The 16,747-nt window shown below is 41.3% G+C and overlaps 1 protein-coding gene across 1 annotated transcript; it reads left to right on the forward strand.

Annotated features, from left to right (window-relative positions):
- The first annotated feature begins 457 nt into the window (after positions 1-457).
- Positions 458-16,322, forward strand: LOC140994874 (uncharacterized). Its single transcript, XM_073464700.1, has 6 exons — positions 458-515; positions 7,976-8,017; positions 8,106-8,486; positions 9,351-9,473; positions 12,682-12,772; positions 12,887-16,322. Exons 2-6 carry the CDS (start codon positions 7,978-7,980, stop codon positions 13,188-13,190), a joined length of 939 nt encoding a protein of 312 aa, XP_073320801.1. The 5' UTR covers positions 458-515; positions 7,976-7,977; the 3' UTR covers positions 13,191-16,322.
- The last annotated feature ends 425 nt before the right edge of the window (positions 16,323-16,747 follow it).

Raw genomic sequence — 16,747 nt, forward strand, 5'->3', positions numbered from 1 at the left:
GCAAACAACAAAAACAAGTAGATACAAATATCTCTTCCTCACTCTTCCAGTGACACAGAGGTTATTCACCCCTCCACTTCTATGCTATAAAAATAAAACCCTTTTAACCGATGAGTCATATACACTCACAAACAGAAAAGACAAGGTTGTCTAAATAGTAACCAAGCAACAGGGTCAAAGACCTTAAATTTAACTGTCTGAACTTTGTTTTAAAGGCTCCGTAGTTCCATTGTTAAAGTGAGTCTTTGATATCACATGTATATGGTACAAACACATGAAAAGTCTGATCAACTAACATTGGAAAACTACACAGCTTTACAACCCTTTCCACAATAAATCAACACATAATGTCATATCCAGTATACTCTCTGTGAGAGTAAGAGCAGAGTAATGAAATTATCTACTGGCTCCTCCCCATGACCTTTGGAAAGCTTTTTGTTTTTTTCAATTTTTTTCTCTGCTGTACTCAGACTTCCCTTCCTTCTCGTCTCAGCCAGAGAAAGAACATCATACAAGTGAGTACAAGTACAAATAACTCTGCATATAGCTATAATTTTATGGAAAAACATAAATGATAATACACACATTGACAAAGCAATGTGAGAATTAAAATTACTAATGTTTAATTACCAAAAATTACTAATACTTGTTTGATGTATGTGTTTTGTACTTTTTGTTAAGGTCATTCCTGTGGAGGGTAAAGTTGTTGCTTTTTCAGTTCGTTAACCCTGTGCTCATTACCTGAGGGGTCATGAAATCTGCAAACATTCAAAATTAAAAACACTATAATTGGGTCTGTAACATACTATGTCATTCTGCCCAGTTTACATTGTAACTTTTAGTACCAACAGTGTGCCAGAACAGTACAGCCCGTCCTCACTAGAAATACGTTACGTCGTTTTGGGTTTCGTTGGCATTTCGTTACAACCTGTGCTGGTATGATGCGGTAAGCTATAATATGTACTAGGGATGTCACAATTTCAATTCTGAGAATCGATCGAAATGAGCATTCAATTTCAATTATTGAAGTAAAAAGCAGGTTTGGCAGTTCTCCACATACTTGCCTACATGTGTTCATTAATGGTTATTGCATTGCTCCTGATGAGCAGGTGGCCTCTGCCACCAGTGTGTGAATGTGTAAATACTGACTTGTATTGTAAAGTGCTTTGAGTAGTCAAAAGGATGAGAAATGCCTATTTAACATTTGGTTTGGATGGGTTTCCTCTGGTTGCTGTGGCTCCCACAGTTAAAAAAGTGCAGGGTGGAATAATTGCTGACTCTAAAGCCTTGTATATATGGATATTTTTACAGATATAGATACAGATATACAGATACATGTTCCATCTGTTTAAAACAAACAAACAAACAAAACATTTATTCACCCAACCTTCATTTTACAAAATATCTCTCTGGTCATGGACATAAAAGCATGCCAGGCCTGTAGTTGGCATAAAGCCTACGTCAACGATAAGTCAAACACTGTAGAACTGCATGTTTAGTGAGCTTTTTCTATTTAAATAAAATGATCAAAACCACTAAATTCAGTTATGAACTTGTATTTACACCTAGCAGTGCTTCCTGGATGTAAACAAATGAGCAGTCTACTGTTGTTGTTTTGTTTAGGCGCATGGTCATTATACCCAAAAACAATGGGCATGCACAGATTTTGGTGATGACACACTCACAGAAACTGGAGTAATGGTACAGTTCATTTGGTCGCCTGATGCTGTAACTTCCAAGATAGTCAGGGAATGATGAGGAAAGTCAGCCAACAAGACTAAGCGTAATGTGAATAAAACTTCAATACATGACATCTGTGAAAGTGTTTGCCTGAAATACATTAGATTTCTATCAGCAATGGTGGTAGTTTAATGATTTGTTCAGCACCAGCATGCTTGGCATTACACCCAAACAGCCAGATTACTGTACATCAGCCATTAGCCATAATAGTAGCAATGGCATGCATTGAGGGTGTGTCTGTGTGTAGGTCTGTGTGTTTCAATTTAGGTTAGTCTCTCACTCAACTCAGCAATTACCAGAAACTGTGAAGTTTCTAAAGGCTGAAAAGTAATCTCTGAGCTCTCCATCTGTCTGTTCTGGACATGAGCAGAATTCAGCTGTGCACCTGACTCTAGAGCTGGCTGGCTCTGACCAGCTAAGCAGAGGTTCTGCCCCCCGCTCTGCCGTCCCTCACCACACAACACAAGGCCACCATCTTTTGTTTTGTTTTGACTGAAAGACCCGAGCAGCAAAAATGACATTGTGCGTTTTAATGCAGCCAGTACATGAAATGGAACTGCTTCTTCTCCCCCTCCAGAGCAACTTTCCTGGCCTTCTGAACCTCCAAATGAACCTTTAGGCAACATTTCCTGTGATACTGAGGGTAATACTATACCACAAGAATAATTAGAAGTGACCGGTCAGAAGAAGGATTAGTATAGGGACCAAATTGAATGGCTTCAAGTATTTTCTTTGTGCTTCCTAACAAGCTTTCAGCTGCTGAACCTTGCCCTGAGCTAATTTCGCCGGTTAATGGTAAAGTTTTCATCCGCTTAGTGGTCTCCTGTGTTTCCACAAATTAATACTATCATCACCATCATTCACTGCTTAGCTGTTCTATATTCTGCTAATAATTGTCTGTCGCTGTATTCACTCGTGCATTTATTAGTTGTATATTGACATACATAAATTAAATTATTACATCATTTGCCAAACTCTAGTTTATTTGATGAAAGGAGCAGGAGAGTCCTGTCTGCCAGAGCCCTGCCCAAAGCCCCCATCAGCTACCCACCAATCAGTGATCTCTATTATTCCACATACTAACAGAACCACACAACAAACTTTCATAAGATATAAAAACAGGGGCTTTTCTAGGAAATGTAATCAAGGTCTACATTTTTGATTTGTGAACTTTGTTTTTGGTGAGATGTCTCACTTGATTAGGTTTTAGTTATAATTGAGAACTAAGCAAATCCAATGAAAATACGTTATGGAGTTGATTATGTTAACATTTTGTAGAAGGATTTTTAAAAATGTTATTGTAGAATAGTGAAGCTGCTATGCTGCTACTTCCTCACAGCATCTTCAAACTCTCGTAAAAGTTCAAAAGTCAGTGCCAGACTCTCGCAAGACGTGTCACAATAACATTAGAACAGCCAGGTAAAAAACAACAGCAAAATGTCTGACAATGCTGGCAAGATTTACAGTGCACCATCAAATCTTAAATCGAAAGTTTTGAAGAGATTTGGATTTATAAAGATGATGGAAAGTTGGACAAAAAGCAGGCAGTTTGTAAGCTCTGTTGAACAGAGTTTAAGTACAGTGGTAGCATTCACCTGGTGAGACGGCATGGTGAAACCTGTGCAGATGACGAGGATGCTAGTAAAGCTAGCACTAGCAAATTTTTTTTTACATTTTTTCCAGCCACACCTTAGCCACAACTGAGCGGGGTCTAAAGTAATCAAGGCATCTATAGCCTGTATTATTGCTAAGGACTTACGACCTTACAGTGTAGGGGAGAAAAGCTAAAAAGAGAAAAAAAATGAGTGAGAAGGAGATAATGTGATATTTATTCTGTTTTCAGTGTTAGTGGCAGCTTTGCCCTGTTCAAAGTATTTAAGAGCTAATTCTGCATTCAGATTGTATCAGATAGATGCATGTTACATGCCAAAATTGCACTTACTTTTTGATTTGTGCACTAGTGCTTCCTATAGCTGCCACTTACAGTTTGTCACTTTACTGTATCCTGTTTTCAGAGAAATTTTGCACTTACCTCTCTTGAGTCCAAATGATTTAACTCCACTATACATGGGTGCACCAAATTTTACAAGTTTAATAAGGGTCCTGGCCTGAACACATTAAAAACTAAATTACGCTTACAGTCATAGCACCACCTAGTGGCAACAGGAAAAAGCATGTTTTACTATAATGTACTCCTGCCAGCAGGTCCACCTCAAATTTGGTCAGAAAATCCTTTCTTGCTCATTTTTGGTGTTTTTCCACATTTTACTTTAACAAACTCCTCCTACAGCTCCAACCCGATCGACTTCAACATTTGTCAGGCCAATTTAAACAGCTTTCAGATCAAAAGTAATCAAAAGCTTCAACTTTCCTTGAAGGACGTGGCCGTGGCAGTATGCCGCTTTTTGATGATTTGCCTTTAAAACAGGAAGTTGCTGTAAAGCCACTGTACATGGTCGAATCTGAACTTCAGACATTTGGTGAGAGTCCTGCTCTGAACACAGTTATATGCAAATATTGAGTTATAATCATAGCAGCCCCTAGTGGCAGTAGGAAATAACATATTTTATAATTGCTGCAACTCCACTGTACATGGTCAAATCTGCCCCAAACATCACATGTTGGATGGCCTGCACACATTTACCTGCCAATATTCAAATACAGTCAGAGCGGCACCTAGTGGCAACTGGAAATTACATTTTTCTTTACTTCTTACAGCAGCCACAACAGCTAGTCTGACATACATGCATGAAATGTGGTACACATTTGTTTCGCACCCAAACCTTAAAAAAAGTATCTTGATGCCACTACCTCAACCGAACAGGAAGTCAGCCATTTTGAATTGTTCTGCTCATTTTATGGAATTTGCACATGTTGTATTTTAATAAATATTCTTCAGCTTTAACCCGATTGACTTCAAATTTTCACATCATATTTCAACTGCATCCTGCTGGGCGTAGCAGCAACAACGGTGACAGGTTAAACCTGTTCTTTTTACCCATGTTTGTGCAGTTTGATTGACATGACACAACATATAATACATCCCCTTTCCTTTTTTCTCTTCACAGCCATTGGATAAAAGCCATTTTTTAGGATAGCGTGTCACTGGTCTGTCCTACAGTGGTTTGTAAAGTATAGCCCAATGAAATAGTAATAATTTTAACTTTATTTGTATTGCACTCATTGAATTTATAAAATTGTGAACAGAGCCACCGCACATCATCCATAGGTTTCTGAATACCTAAAATGAAGCTCAAAATATGTGTACCGCCTGTTGCCATGTTGGCAGTACTTGACTCCGCCTAACTCCCAATTATAATCAGAAATGGTGGAGCGTAGGTGTAGCTACAGTTGGCCTTATAGTTTTGGTGTCCATATAACCAGGTCAGAGCAGACACATTGCCACCGTGAGTAGCACGGCTCCTACATGTGTCAAGCGAGGCTGCAGCCGGATCCTGAGATTTGGAGTCTTGCCTATTTTTACCATGACCTGCACATGGTTCTCTGCAAATCAACCTGTAGACAGTCATATCAACATCATACCAGTGTTTCACTACAGTTGTAATGTATGTATCCGCAGAATATGTCACAGACATTAAGAGAATACACACAACAGGTGAACAGGTTTTTTTCCCCTCTTTTTCCTTCTCTCCCGTCCTCCTTCTCTTTCTCCCTCCGTCTTTCTTGCTCCCTTCAATGGCGATAAAGGAAAATCATGTTATCATTTTTATTTATAATTATCAAAGGCAAACCTCATGTAAAACTAGAGGGCAGGCAGGAGCCATGCTGCTGCAACAATGCTGTCTGTGCGAGTAAGCAGCAGCAGCTGAGCAATGCAGCCACTATGGACTAAACAAACAGGCAGTATGTCCCACGATTAGCCCCGGAGGTTGCAACTTGATAGCACTTTTCAAACATAACCATAAAGTACTTTGCAGATGAAAAATATAAACCATACACACAGCCAATATAAAAACAAACAAAAAAACGACTCAAACAATCAAGATAAAAACAACACACCATAAATAAATGAGTGTATAATATAACAACGTAAAATAACATTAAGACAAAGACATAAAGGGGATAGAACCCAGACCCAGAACTGATTTACTATTAAAAAAAAAAACTTCCTTCAAAATGTAATATTTGAGGCGAGATTTAAAAGAAGGATATCGACTTTGTTCTTCAGGCACAGAGTTCCAAAGTTGTGGAGCTCTAGCAGAAAATGCCCAGTTTCCTTTTGTTGCGAGGCAGGCTGAGGGGACAGTAGGGAAGGTTCTTGCTTGAGGATCGAAGGCAGTGGCTTGGGTCATAGGTAATCTAGTAAATCTAGATTTGTACAACTATGATATAGACAGGAGCAAGGCCATGTAGAGCTTTAAAAAGTAATTAGTATAAGTTTAAAATCAATTCTGTATTGAAGGGGCAAACTGGGATAATAATCCAGGCCAGGAATCTAACATCAGTCCACGCCATTCTCCACATTCACTCCATTCACAACCACTTACTGTGTTTCTGTTATATTATTTTTAAGATTACAGCCACGTGTCTCCAGTGTCAAGAGTTAGTCAATTGGACTTATAATTATTAATTAATAATAATTAAGGCAATAAATATTCATTTATATCTTTATTCTGTCATTTTGGAGTGTTTGTTTTGCACCTGGCATTTCTTTCAGAGCTCTTCCACGTGATAGAAAAAAATAGGCTGCACAGGTCTTTATTTCCCATATTATTTCCATCTTATGCTTCCCACAGCAGGATTATGTTTTTATAACATATAATCAACTCGGCAAATGTAGTTGTGATATGACATGCTGAGGGCGGCCCTCCTGTGATTTTTTCTTTTTTAAACACCAACCATGTGCCTTGCAAGCAAAAACATCTCTAATTTTACAGATTTTGGCACCACTTTCCTTCCTAGCTTTTCTCCTTTTGATGCTTTCCTTCTCAGCACATTTCCGTCTCTTTCTCTCGTTCTTTCTTCCTCCTATGCTGTCGAATTGGGGAATTAGTGTTGAAAGATAAAACTAAAAAAAGCAGAAGGCTATGAAACCAAACTAAATGACATGTTCAAATCAAATCAATCAAATGTTCAGTCTGTCTGTCCATCTGAACGATCACCTCGATTCCTGGCCAAAATATGTATGACACTATGACACTAAAAAGCATTAAACCACATGCCAGCTTAGCTCACATTTAGTGCACAAAACTCACAGCTTTAATTATGCTTTTTGCCTCACTGCATGACAAGACTGCTTCCTCTATCTCTTTTTAAAATCAGATTTAAAATGCCTACAAAATAGGCAAGACAGCAATTTTTGAGAAACTTCAGTGGGGAATAAAGGAAGGACAGAATAAATTATATTATAATAATTATATATTAACCAAAATGTATTTGAGTATTTGAAAGTGTCAGAGGAGGTGCTTAGTTCCAATCTGGGAAGTCTCAGATCCTGTTCTGGCAGGATGGTCCTATTCTGGCAGGATCTGGCACAGATTACGCACTGGGCAGACTTTGCTCTGGGCGTGCTGGGATGGCTTGGTTCTGGGACACTAGGCCGTGGGACCTCCTAGCTGACTAACATACACTGGAGCTGGAGATGATGGGAAGCCAACAGACTGGTGGCTAGTAGACTCTGGAGCTGACGGGAAACTAGCAGACTGGTGGCTAGCAGATACTAGAGCTGGAGCTGACAGGAGGCTAGCATGCTGGTGTCTAGCAGACTCTGGAGCTGACGGGAGACTAGCAGGCTGGTGGCTAGCAGATACTGGAGCTGACAGGAGTCTGGTGTCTGATAAAACAGAGCCTTACAGAAGGAAGCGCAGGCTGGTTTGCAGCAGGTTTGGCTGGAGGCTGAGGCTTGGGCTGGTAGCTGGTAACATGGGGCTGAGGCTCAGGCTGGTAGCTGGCAATGGCCATTACCTTCTTTGAAATGTCTGTACAAATTCTTTAAACAGAAAACCACTCCTCCATCTGATCGCTGGTGTCTGCTGGGTTCATGTCTTAATCAGGTGGTATAGTCAGGGCGCACAGAATGGGACCCAAACACAAGACTTTATACACAAGGCTGACAGGGCACAGATGAAGACAGAAAAAGGGTGGGAAATCACACAAAGGGAGGAAATGAAAAATAACAAAACCACAACTACAACCATAACACCCTCAGGTCACTGCTTTTAATGAAACGGTGAAATAGCTGTGATTTCAAATAACAATGCCTCATCTTCTATAGATATGTTTCGTGTCTGGATGTTATTGTCTTCCCTCCTGTTAGGTAAGTTAATGCTTCATTCAGACATTTACAACTGATTTATATATTAGCATCAATTAATCAAAACCTGTTACTCTCACAACAACTGCAGGGGTGAGGGCGTTCATGATCCACAACACCAAGAGCAGCCTGTGTTTGGAGGACTCAGCTATAGGAGAAGTCCTGCTGAAGAAGTGTAACGTGGACTCAGAATCTCAGCAGTGGACCTGGATTGATCAGGGCATGCTGATGTGTGTTGCTTCATCCAGATGTTTATTGGCCGTGCAGAGAGAGCCTCTCCAGACCCAGTCCTGCCAAGGTCCAGAGGTGGATGCTGTAGAGTTGGTATGGGACTGTGATCGGGACAGACTGATCAGCAAGAACACATCAATGCTGTTGTCAGTAGATGGCCGGCGTTTGATTCTCGCACATGACAGCAAAAGCTCAAAGTGGAGATCTCTGGATGTGGGTGACATCTGCCAAGAAAAACTCAGTAAGTCATTTAGGATTACAGAAACAGAAATGCTGTTCTTTAAACAAGCTAGGTGAGCTTAACAGGCAGGAACTGAACTTATACATACAGACAGACAGACAGACAGACAGACAGATAGATAGATAGATAGATAGATAGATAGATAGATAGATAGATAGATAGATAGATAGATAGATAGATAGCTGAAGAATAATAGGAAACTGGGGAGAGAGAAGGGATTGACATGTAGTAAAGAGCCAACCTCAATAGAACATGGGCCAGTGCAAAAAGGACTGCTTTAGTTCATGGTGCACACACTCTACCATGTTAGCCACCAAGGCATCGCTTAAGTTAAATTTGATTTCTGTATTCCATATTCCTTTCATTAACATTAAAAGTTTCCACACTGAACTGAGTATTTACATGAAGGCAGACCATGGTTGAAAGAGTACTCTGACCTTTTACGTAATCATATAACACAACATTGATACATATCACATATCTTTTAATCGATACAACTTACAGCAACTTATAAAATATGTCATTTCTCCTGAACACGTGTAATTACAACCACAGTTGGTGGATATGAGGTGTAGATATTGAGTGTAGGGTGGTGCCATCGGCAAATAGGTGGCACTGTAGAAGCATCATAATTTTAAATAACCAATATGATCCTGTTTGTCCCATATCATTTTGTTCCATCAAAATATGAGAAGTGTCCATCATTCACTCACAATGTAGGTCACCTCACCTACAACAGCTAAAAAGATATTGGGTTCTAGTCTAGGGTGATCAAGTACTTAGCGACTCTTCAGGCTTTTCAAGCTCTTACCAAAACTGCTTTGGACAACATGTGTTTTATGTGTGTGTTTGTTCTCCCTCCAGGATGTAAGAGGGCATCTGGTGATCCAGAGGAATTTGAGGCTGCAGAGGAGAAGACAGGTGAGCTGGGGGCCATGACGGAGGAACAGAGAGAGTACCTAAGATGGTTCTATCGCACAGAGGACTGTAAGTGCTGCTGTTCCTTAAATACTTCATCCAAATGAAAATGTAGTGTCTCAGACACTACTCTTATCACTCCAGACTGTTCCAAATGCTGCAGCCCCAGTAAGATCTCAGCTAGTGCTATAAAACCATAGAAATAATAAAGACCATATAATGGCTGTTGCCACCAATACGATAGGAAGGATTTTAAGGTTTCACTGATCACTCAGTTGTTTCAGCCTCAAGATCCATTTCAGACCTGTTGAGGCTGAGCAAAGTGTCAAATCATTAGATAGGCCACTCAGAAGTCTCTGAAATGGATCCTCTTCTTTGGATGTGTACGTTCTGGAAGCACCATTATGTAACTGTTTTTGGTTATGGTACATTGACTTGTTATCAGGAAAATGGTGCCTCTGTCATTCCCACTCTGCACCCCAAATGCTTGTTCTTGCACTATGGAACTTGGTGAATGGGTACAATCTCCCCTGAGAAGCTTTAATGGCTTTATGTCACTCACCACCAATTAGTGAAGCTGGATCATATTTGATGGAGATTTTGTTTCCCTGTTTTCTCTCTGATATCCTCTGACTACTCTGCTTCATGTCTGTGAATTGAGGATTTTCCTTATGGTTAGGAAAAACTGGGTGCTTAAGTAACTGCTAACTTCTGTTAACTGTAGCTGCCGTTAGATAGCCAGCTTAGTTTGGTCAGTTAGCCATGCAGCTAGCTGACTCAGCCCAGACCGGCTGGGAGCTTGAATCACCAGGGCATCTATCTATTCATCCATTTTCTTCCACTTATCTGGGGTCGGGTCACAGAGGCAGCACGCTTAGAAGGGTATTCCAGACATTCTTGTTCCCAGCAACGCTCCAAGGGGAGGCACCCAGGAAGCATCCCAACTGATGCACAAACTGAAGGACGCAGCAGCTCTACTCTGAGCTCCCCGTTGATGTCTGAACTCCTCACTCTATCGTTAAGCTGAACTAATTTGTTCTTTCGGTGACTACCCACAGCTCATGACCATGAGGGTCAGAACTGAGATGTGCTGGTAAATCAAGAGCTTTGCCTTCTGGCTCAGCTCCCACTTCAACACGATGGTCCAGCGCAGCACCTGCAGTACTGCTGACGCCAAACCAAACTGCCTGTCCATCTCACACTCCATTTTGAACAAGACCCCGAGATACTTAAACTCCTTTGCTTGGGGCAAGGAGCTCATGCCACAACTGGAGGGGGAAATCCATATTTTTTTCTGGCAGAGAACCACGGCCTCAGACTTAGAGATGCTGACCCACATCCCGACCACTTCACACTTGGCTGCAAACTGCCCCAGTACCAGCTGGAGGTCACGGACCAAAGAAGGTGCACCTTGAGTTCTGGCCCATGAATATCACAGACACGATCGGAGACAAGGGACAACCCTGGCTGAGTCCAACACCAAATAGAAACGTGCTTGACTTAGTGCTGAATATGTGGACATAGCTCTCACTTTGGTTAGCCAATGGCAAAGGGGCCCAGTACCCCATTCTCCCACAGTACCCCCCACAGTTTGGTTCCAGAACCGGTACTGTGTGTGGACGTGAGCCCAACTATATCTAGTTGGTACCTCTCTACCTCCCGCACAAGCTCCAGCTCCTTCCCTACCAGAGAGTTGACATTCAATGTACCAAGGGCTAGTAGGCTAAGCCAGCGGTCAGTACGCTCAGGTCCCCCCCCTCGCCTTTCACACATTGCACCCGACCCCATGTGATGTGGGTAGGTCAGTGATGTCTTTCCTGGTTGTCCTCCAGTCTTCCCTGGATGCCAGCTGCCCTATCCACAGGAGTCACTGTCTCCAGAGATGCAGTTAGTCTGTACAGGTAGGTCTTCTTCCTGCTGAGCCTGAGGCTTGCTGAACTTCCGCCGGTGCCCACTTCGCTAGCTGCAGAGACATCATTGATGTTTCGCCACTTATTCCAGAAAATCTCGTGGTGGTGGGGCAGTAAATAGAGACATCTCCCTGACATTCCTTGCAGCTAGTGTTCTTCAGGAGTTGCTCGCTCCCAAAGTTTTGTTCCGCCTTTTCAGCCATAGCCAGAAGCTTGCCTTCTCCACCTCCCAGGTGGCCTTGTGCTGCCTCGCTCGCTGTGGCCCCAGGTCCTTGCGCAGACACGCTGTTGATTCTCCCACAGATCCTCTGGTACCCACCTAAACTGGGTAGAGCCTCACGCTCCATCCACCTTCCTTACACTCCTCAATCAGGTCAGCAATCAATAATTTGGGGCTTCTGTCTATCTAACATCTTTAATCCAATTATTATTTTTGTTATATTTGTTGAAAATCTCTTAACATCCGAACAACAACAAATAAATCAAATGCTCTGACCATATGAAAGAAAGCTAACTAACATAACATTACTTAAGTAAAAGTATGTATTATTACTCATTAAAAGTGAATTAAAAATACTGCTGCATTAATGATTATGTGCCATTTTATTGCTGCAGGTGTTTAAGGTTGAGCTCATTTTAACTCCTTTATTGTTGAGCTGGCATCATATTCTATAAGATCATCATATGTACATAATGTTGATGAAGGTTCTCAGTCATCCAGGTCATGGTAAATCTAGGTGCTGTATCGGAGGCAACTGGACTTGTTTCAGTTTCTTGAAGACGTTTCACCTCTCATCCAAGAGGCATCTTCAGTTCTAACTAGAGAGGAGTAGGCTGGCTTTTAAACTCTGTGTGCGTGTGTTCTTACAGAGTCGTTAAGGACACATGTGAGCTCTGAGTTTCAGAGTCGTTAGGGCCACTTGTGGGTCGTCGGTCAGACCGGCCTTCATGGGGGTTGCCAAGGCTAGGTGAGCCCAGGTGTGAATGGTTGTTAAGCTGTCTGGGGAGAGAGCTCAGTACAGCATTGTAAGTGGGTAATAAGTAATGTCTTAGGCCACCTCCTCTGTTCAAAGACGGTCATTCCAGTTTGACATTGATGGATTCCTTTCCTCCTCTTTCAAACCATCTGTCTTCTCTGGCCAAGATGTTTACATTGTTGTCCTCAAAGGAATGATTTTTCTCCTTCAGATGTAAGTGGACAGCAGAGTCTTGACCTGAGGAGTTGGCCCTCCTGTGTTGTGCCGTTCATTTATGGAGAGGTTGTTTTGTCTCCCCAATGTACAAATCTGTGCAGTCCTGGCTGCATTGAAAAGCATAAACTACATACAACTACATATGTACATAATGTTGTCTTCTTCCTGTTGCAGCGACAACATGGAACTTTGTGTTGCTGGGACTGGCCTTTGTCTGCCTACTTGTAGGCTTTCTGCTGTTGGGAATGGGAGCCATGGCCAACAAGTATGACCTTAAATTATGCAATGACATTGTCATAGCAACACTTATGGTAAAATGTATAATATTGATATTTTAATGGCTGCTGAGTGACATCGTTTTCTGTCATTTCCCTTACAGGAACAGAAAAGAGATTGCAAAGTACAAGGCAGCTGCTGCTCTAGCTCAGAAGAGTGAAGGTGAGGAGCTGCTGTCGCTCAGAGACAACAGCAGCGGCAAACAATCACCATCACTTGACTGTCAGTTGCAGGGAAACAAGTCCTCCCCTTCCAATGGGGAGGTGAGTGAGCTTAAAGCAGGAAACATAATGGTCATGTGGAAAGATGGAAAGACCTCCTGCTTATACTCAGATCTTGCTGCAGAGGAGGAGAAACAGGAGGAGGCTGAGCTGGAGGCTGATGAGGCAGTGAAAACGATGGAATGAAGAGTTCAGATTCTAGATTACAGAAATAGATGTTAATAATATCAGCCTTTAATTCTACCATGCACCTCTAAAGTTGTTTATGAAGACTTTCACTGTCATTTTTCATTGAAGATTAACCTTTAAAAGCAGCATACAACTTGAAAATCCTGCTGTCTGCCTAAATACACAGCAGTCTGAAAGTCTAACAGATTTATTGATCATTGAAAACATTATGTCCAAATTCACTGTAAATGGGTCTGGGTATCATAATCTGTAATTCAATTAAGAATTCAAAATCAGAAAATGAAAAAATATTTAATTAACTGTTTATGAATATGATCCAAAAAAACCCCCCAAAAAACATAACGCTTTGATTTTGTACTTTTGATTTTATGCTCGGATCAAAAATAGGGAGTTAAAAAAATGTGGCATGGGTCAAATTGATATTGATATTTAATTTGTCCAATTTGTGTGACCCAGATGTTATATACTATGGTCGTCTGCTGCTCCTCTCTGGGTCACTGCGCCACCTGACCACTCGACCTAACGAGTCCAGAGACACTGCAGTTGCAGCGAAGAGTGGCTCCGAAGGATGAGTGACACTGAGAGGAGCAGCAGAAGGCTGCGAGAATGGGTTACACCCCGCCTTTCCGAAACCCCGCTGTTCCGAAAATAGACTTCTATTCTTCGTAATGGCGGGGTTTCCCATTTTTTCTAAAGACCCTGCTATTCCGAAAAGGCTATTGGGGAACCCCTGACCCTAACCCTAACCCTATTGGGAAGTAATTGGAACTTGAAAGTCGGATTCGGAACAGCGGTGTTTCGGAGTGGGGGTGTTTCGGAATGGAGGGGTTTCGCAATGGAGGTGTTTCGGAATGGAAGGCTGTCCCCGTGAGAATGGCCTATGGAACCAGTGTGTTTACCTGCAAAGCTACAACTGCAACTGTGGTAAACAGAGCAGTTTATGAGCCAGACCTACTGTGTGAGTCAATGAAGGAATAATAAATAACTTCCAGGTCACACAAATCACACATAATCCATTAGTTTTAATGCAGGCAGAATGTTAAAGGGATAAACTATATGTGTAACAGTGCTTTGTTATGTTAAATATGACAATATATCCTGGTTATACACCTCAAATGTAATACTCAGAGATCAGACTTCATGTTTCTTAATAGCTCACCATTTAAGGAAATACACTTTTTTGCTTTCTTTCAGACAGATTAGGCAATTTGTATTTCTTAGTTTAAAAATGGGAAGCAGGGGAGTTAACCTATAAAGCTCACCAATTAACACACTGTTCCTTATTTGTTTAAACTGTACAGAATAATGTAAAAGCAATACGTTGTGGTTGTGGGGGTGTTTCATGTTTTAACTGTTTCAAAAAGTGGCAGGGCACAGCTTTTTGACATCTTGTTATCATTGTTTTGGTGTGATGAATAAATCAAAACATGTGCCCACTGCAGTCATTCTCACTCCCAATGCGTGTAACACAGCCTAGTCAGTGGACCTACACTTCTAAGTTTGACCCTGTAGGTACGGTTATAGGGTAGGGGTAGGTGTAACGTCATAGTTGCTATGTAGCTTAAGGCCACTGACCAAGCTGCTGTATTTGACAAGTTGGGAGTGAGAATGTGTTGCTTATTTACAGTAGCCTATCTGACAACATGTGCTGTGGCCGAAGACATTGCTCAGAAGTGCTGAGTGGACAGACACACTATCTGTATAATCACAAAATTTTGTTTGTATACAGATTAAACAAATGAAATTCTACATACTCATTGGCAGCTCTAGGTTGAGCTTCATGTTACCTTGGATAAAAGATGACTTCTGGTTCTAATCACAGAGTGAATGATCTTCATGAGCAGTGAATGGGATCAAATTAGGAGCAGACCAATTATTGGCCCTGGCCCATTATCAGGGGCCGATATTCAGCATTTTCCAATTGGCGGTATCGGTGATTTTTATGTCAGATTGCAGTTAAAATAAACCAGTTTTAAAATGCTACATTGGCTCAGATGCAACATCCTCTCAGACAATGTCCTACCTACAACGATATCTGATTGATAACACGTCACAATTAATAGCCTATATACAGTGATTAATTTGAATCTGCAAAGGAATGTATCAAATAAATGTAGTTTAGAGGAAGTATAAAGTAGCAGAAAATGGGAATACTCAAGTAAAGTACTTGAGTAAATTGTACTTAATTCCATCACTGATTGTTGGAAATTTTAACACAAATTTTCATTTTTACTGCAAACGAATTGCGGTCCCAAATATCATTTTTCAGTTTCCTTGATTTTTTATAATCAGTATCAGTATCAGCCCTGAAAGCGCCATATCAGGTTAGTTCAGATCCTCTATAGAGGAAAAGCGCAGCAAAAAAGCCCATCTACAGACAGACACAATATTCTGGATCTTTACTTGAGTTAAGGGGTTTTCACACTGCTGCGTGGTAACATTCTGCCTTCAGTCATTTAGTCATTTCCATGAACAGGCACAGATTTTGCTCTGTCGCTTAGAGTTCACTGTGCTAAACCTCTGGCGGTAGCTGCCTGGCATTGGCTAATCAAACACAAAGGGGCGGGCATCGCAGAATAGCCAGCCTCGTGTGTCAGAAGCAAACATGGAGGAGCTGATAATGTTGGTGTCTTAGTACCCGTAGCTGTACAACACAGCTCTAGCCTTGTATAAAGACAACCAGAAGAAAAACTGGACATGGGACAACATTTCCACCAAACTACGGAGCTGTATTCCTTCCCCCTAACTGTATTGAACATGTACTTACAGAGATTTTAAAGTCAGTATATGTGTTGCGTAAAAAAAAAGAAGTTAAATCTGTTGTGGACTTTTGGGTTGGTTGTACCAATGCTATGAAGTTCACTGAAGAACCTGTGCTATGACGTTTATCAAAGAGTCATTGCAGCCTCAGACCGCTTTTCAAAACCCTTTGCTTTTTGGGGGAATCCTCCTACAGGTAGGCAGTGATCAGGGTGGTTACCGTGTGGCCGTGTGAATACAACTTTATCGTGAACTTGTTGATGATACACCTGTTCTGTATGTTTGATGTGTTAACGACTGCAGTTTGAATGATGGCAATACCTGTTGGTTCCATCAGATGTTCATACATCAATAAATAATTAGATGAAAGTGCTTTGTTTCTGTAGCTCTTTCTTCTCTGTTGTGACTGACTGACGTCATCCTCTTTCCAAATATGATACAGTATGTTATCTGGCTCCATGGCCAGCAGATCAATTGATTTACTCCTACTTTAGAGGCATGAGTATGCTTCATAAGTTTAATCAGAGGAGTGAAGATCTTTGATGCTCTTTTTTCCCCCAGATTGGAGCAAGCTCAAGTCAGGCTTTACAATTCTAACTGTCAATACTGCATCCTGCTCCCCTGACCTCCTATCCTTTTATTTTGTGTCTTTGTGCATTTGTTGTGCATCTTTGTACTACTGTTATGAATCTTACACATGGGAAGAGCAGCAAACATTTTTTACAGTCTCTTTTGAGGACATTCATGGCAGTGCGTGTACATTAAGCTGTCTAAATTTTAAAAATGATGAGGTG

Source organism: Pagrus major, chromosome 4 (genome assembly GCF_040436345.1).
Source record: "Pagrus major chromosome 4, Pma_NU_1.0".
Taxonomy (NCBI): Eukaryota; Metazoa; Chordata; class Actinopteri; order Spariformes; family Sparidae; genus Pagrus; species Pagrus major.

What these genes read in the sequence shown, in the direction of transcription:
- LOC140994874 (XM_073464700.1), top strand. Translation starts at nt 7,978, where the DNA reads ATGTTTCGTGTCTGGATGTTATTGTCTTCCCTCCTGTTAG. An exon ending in ATTGTCTTCCCTCCTGTTAG is followed by an intron (nt 8,018 to 8,105) that starts GTAAGTTAATGC and finishes CAACAACTGCAG; the next exon opens with GGGTGAGGGCGTTCATGATC. An exon ending in GTTCTATCGCACAGAGGACT is followed by an intron (nt 9,474 to 12,681) that starts GTAAGTGCTGCT and finishes TTCCTGTTGCAG; the next exon opens with CGACAACATGGAACTTTGTG.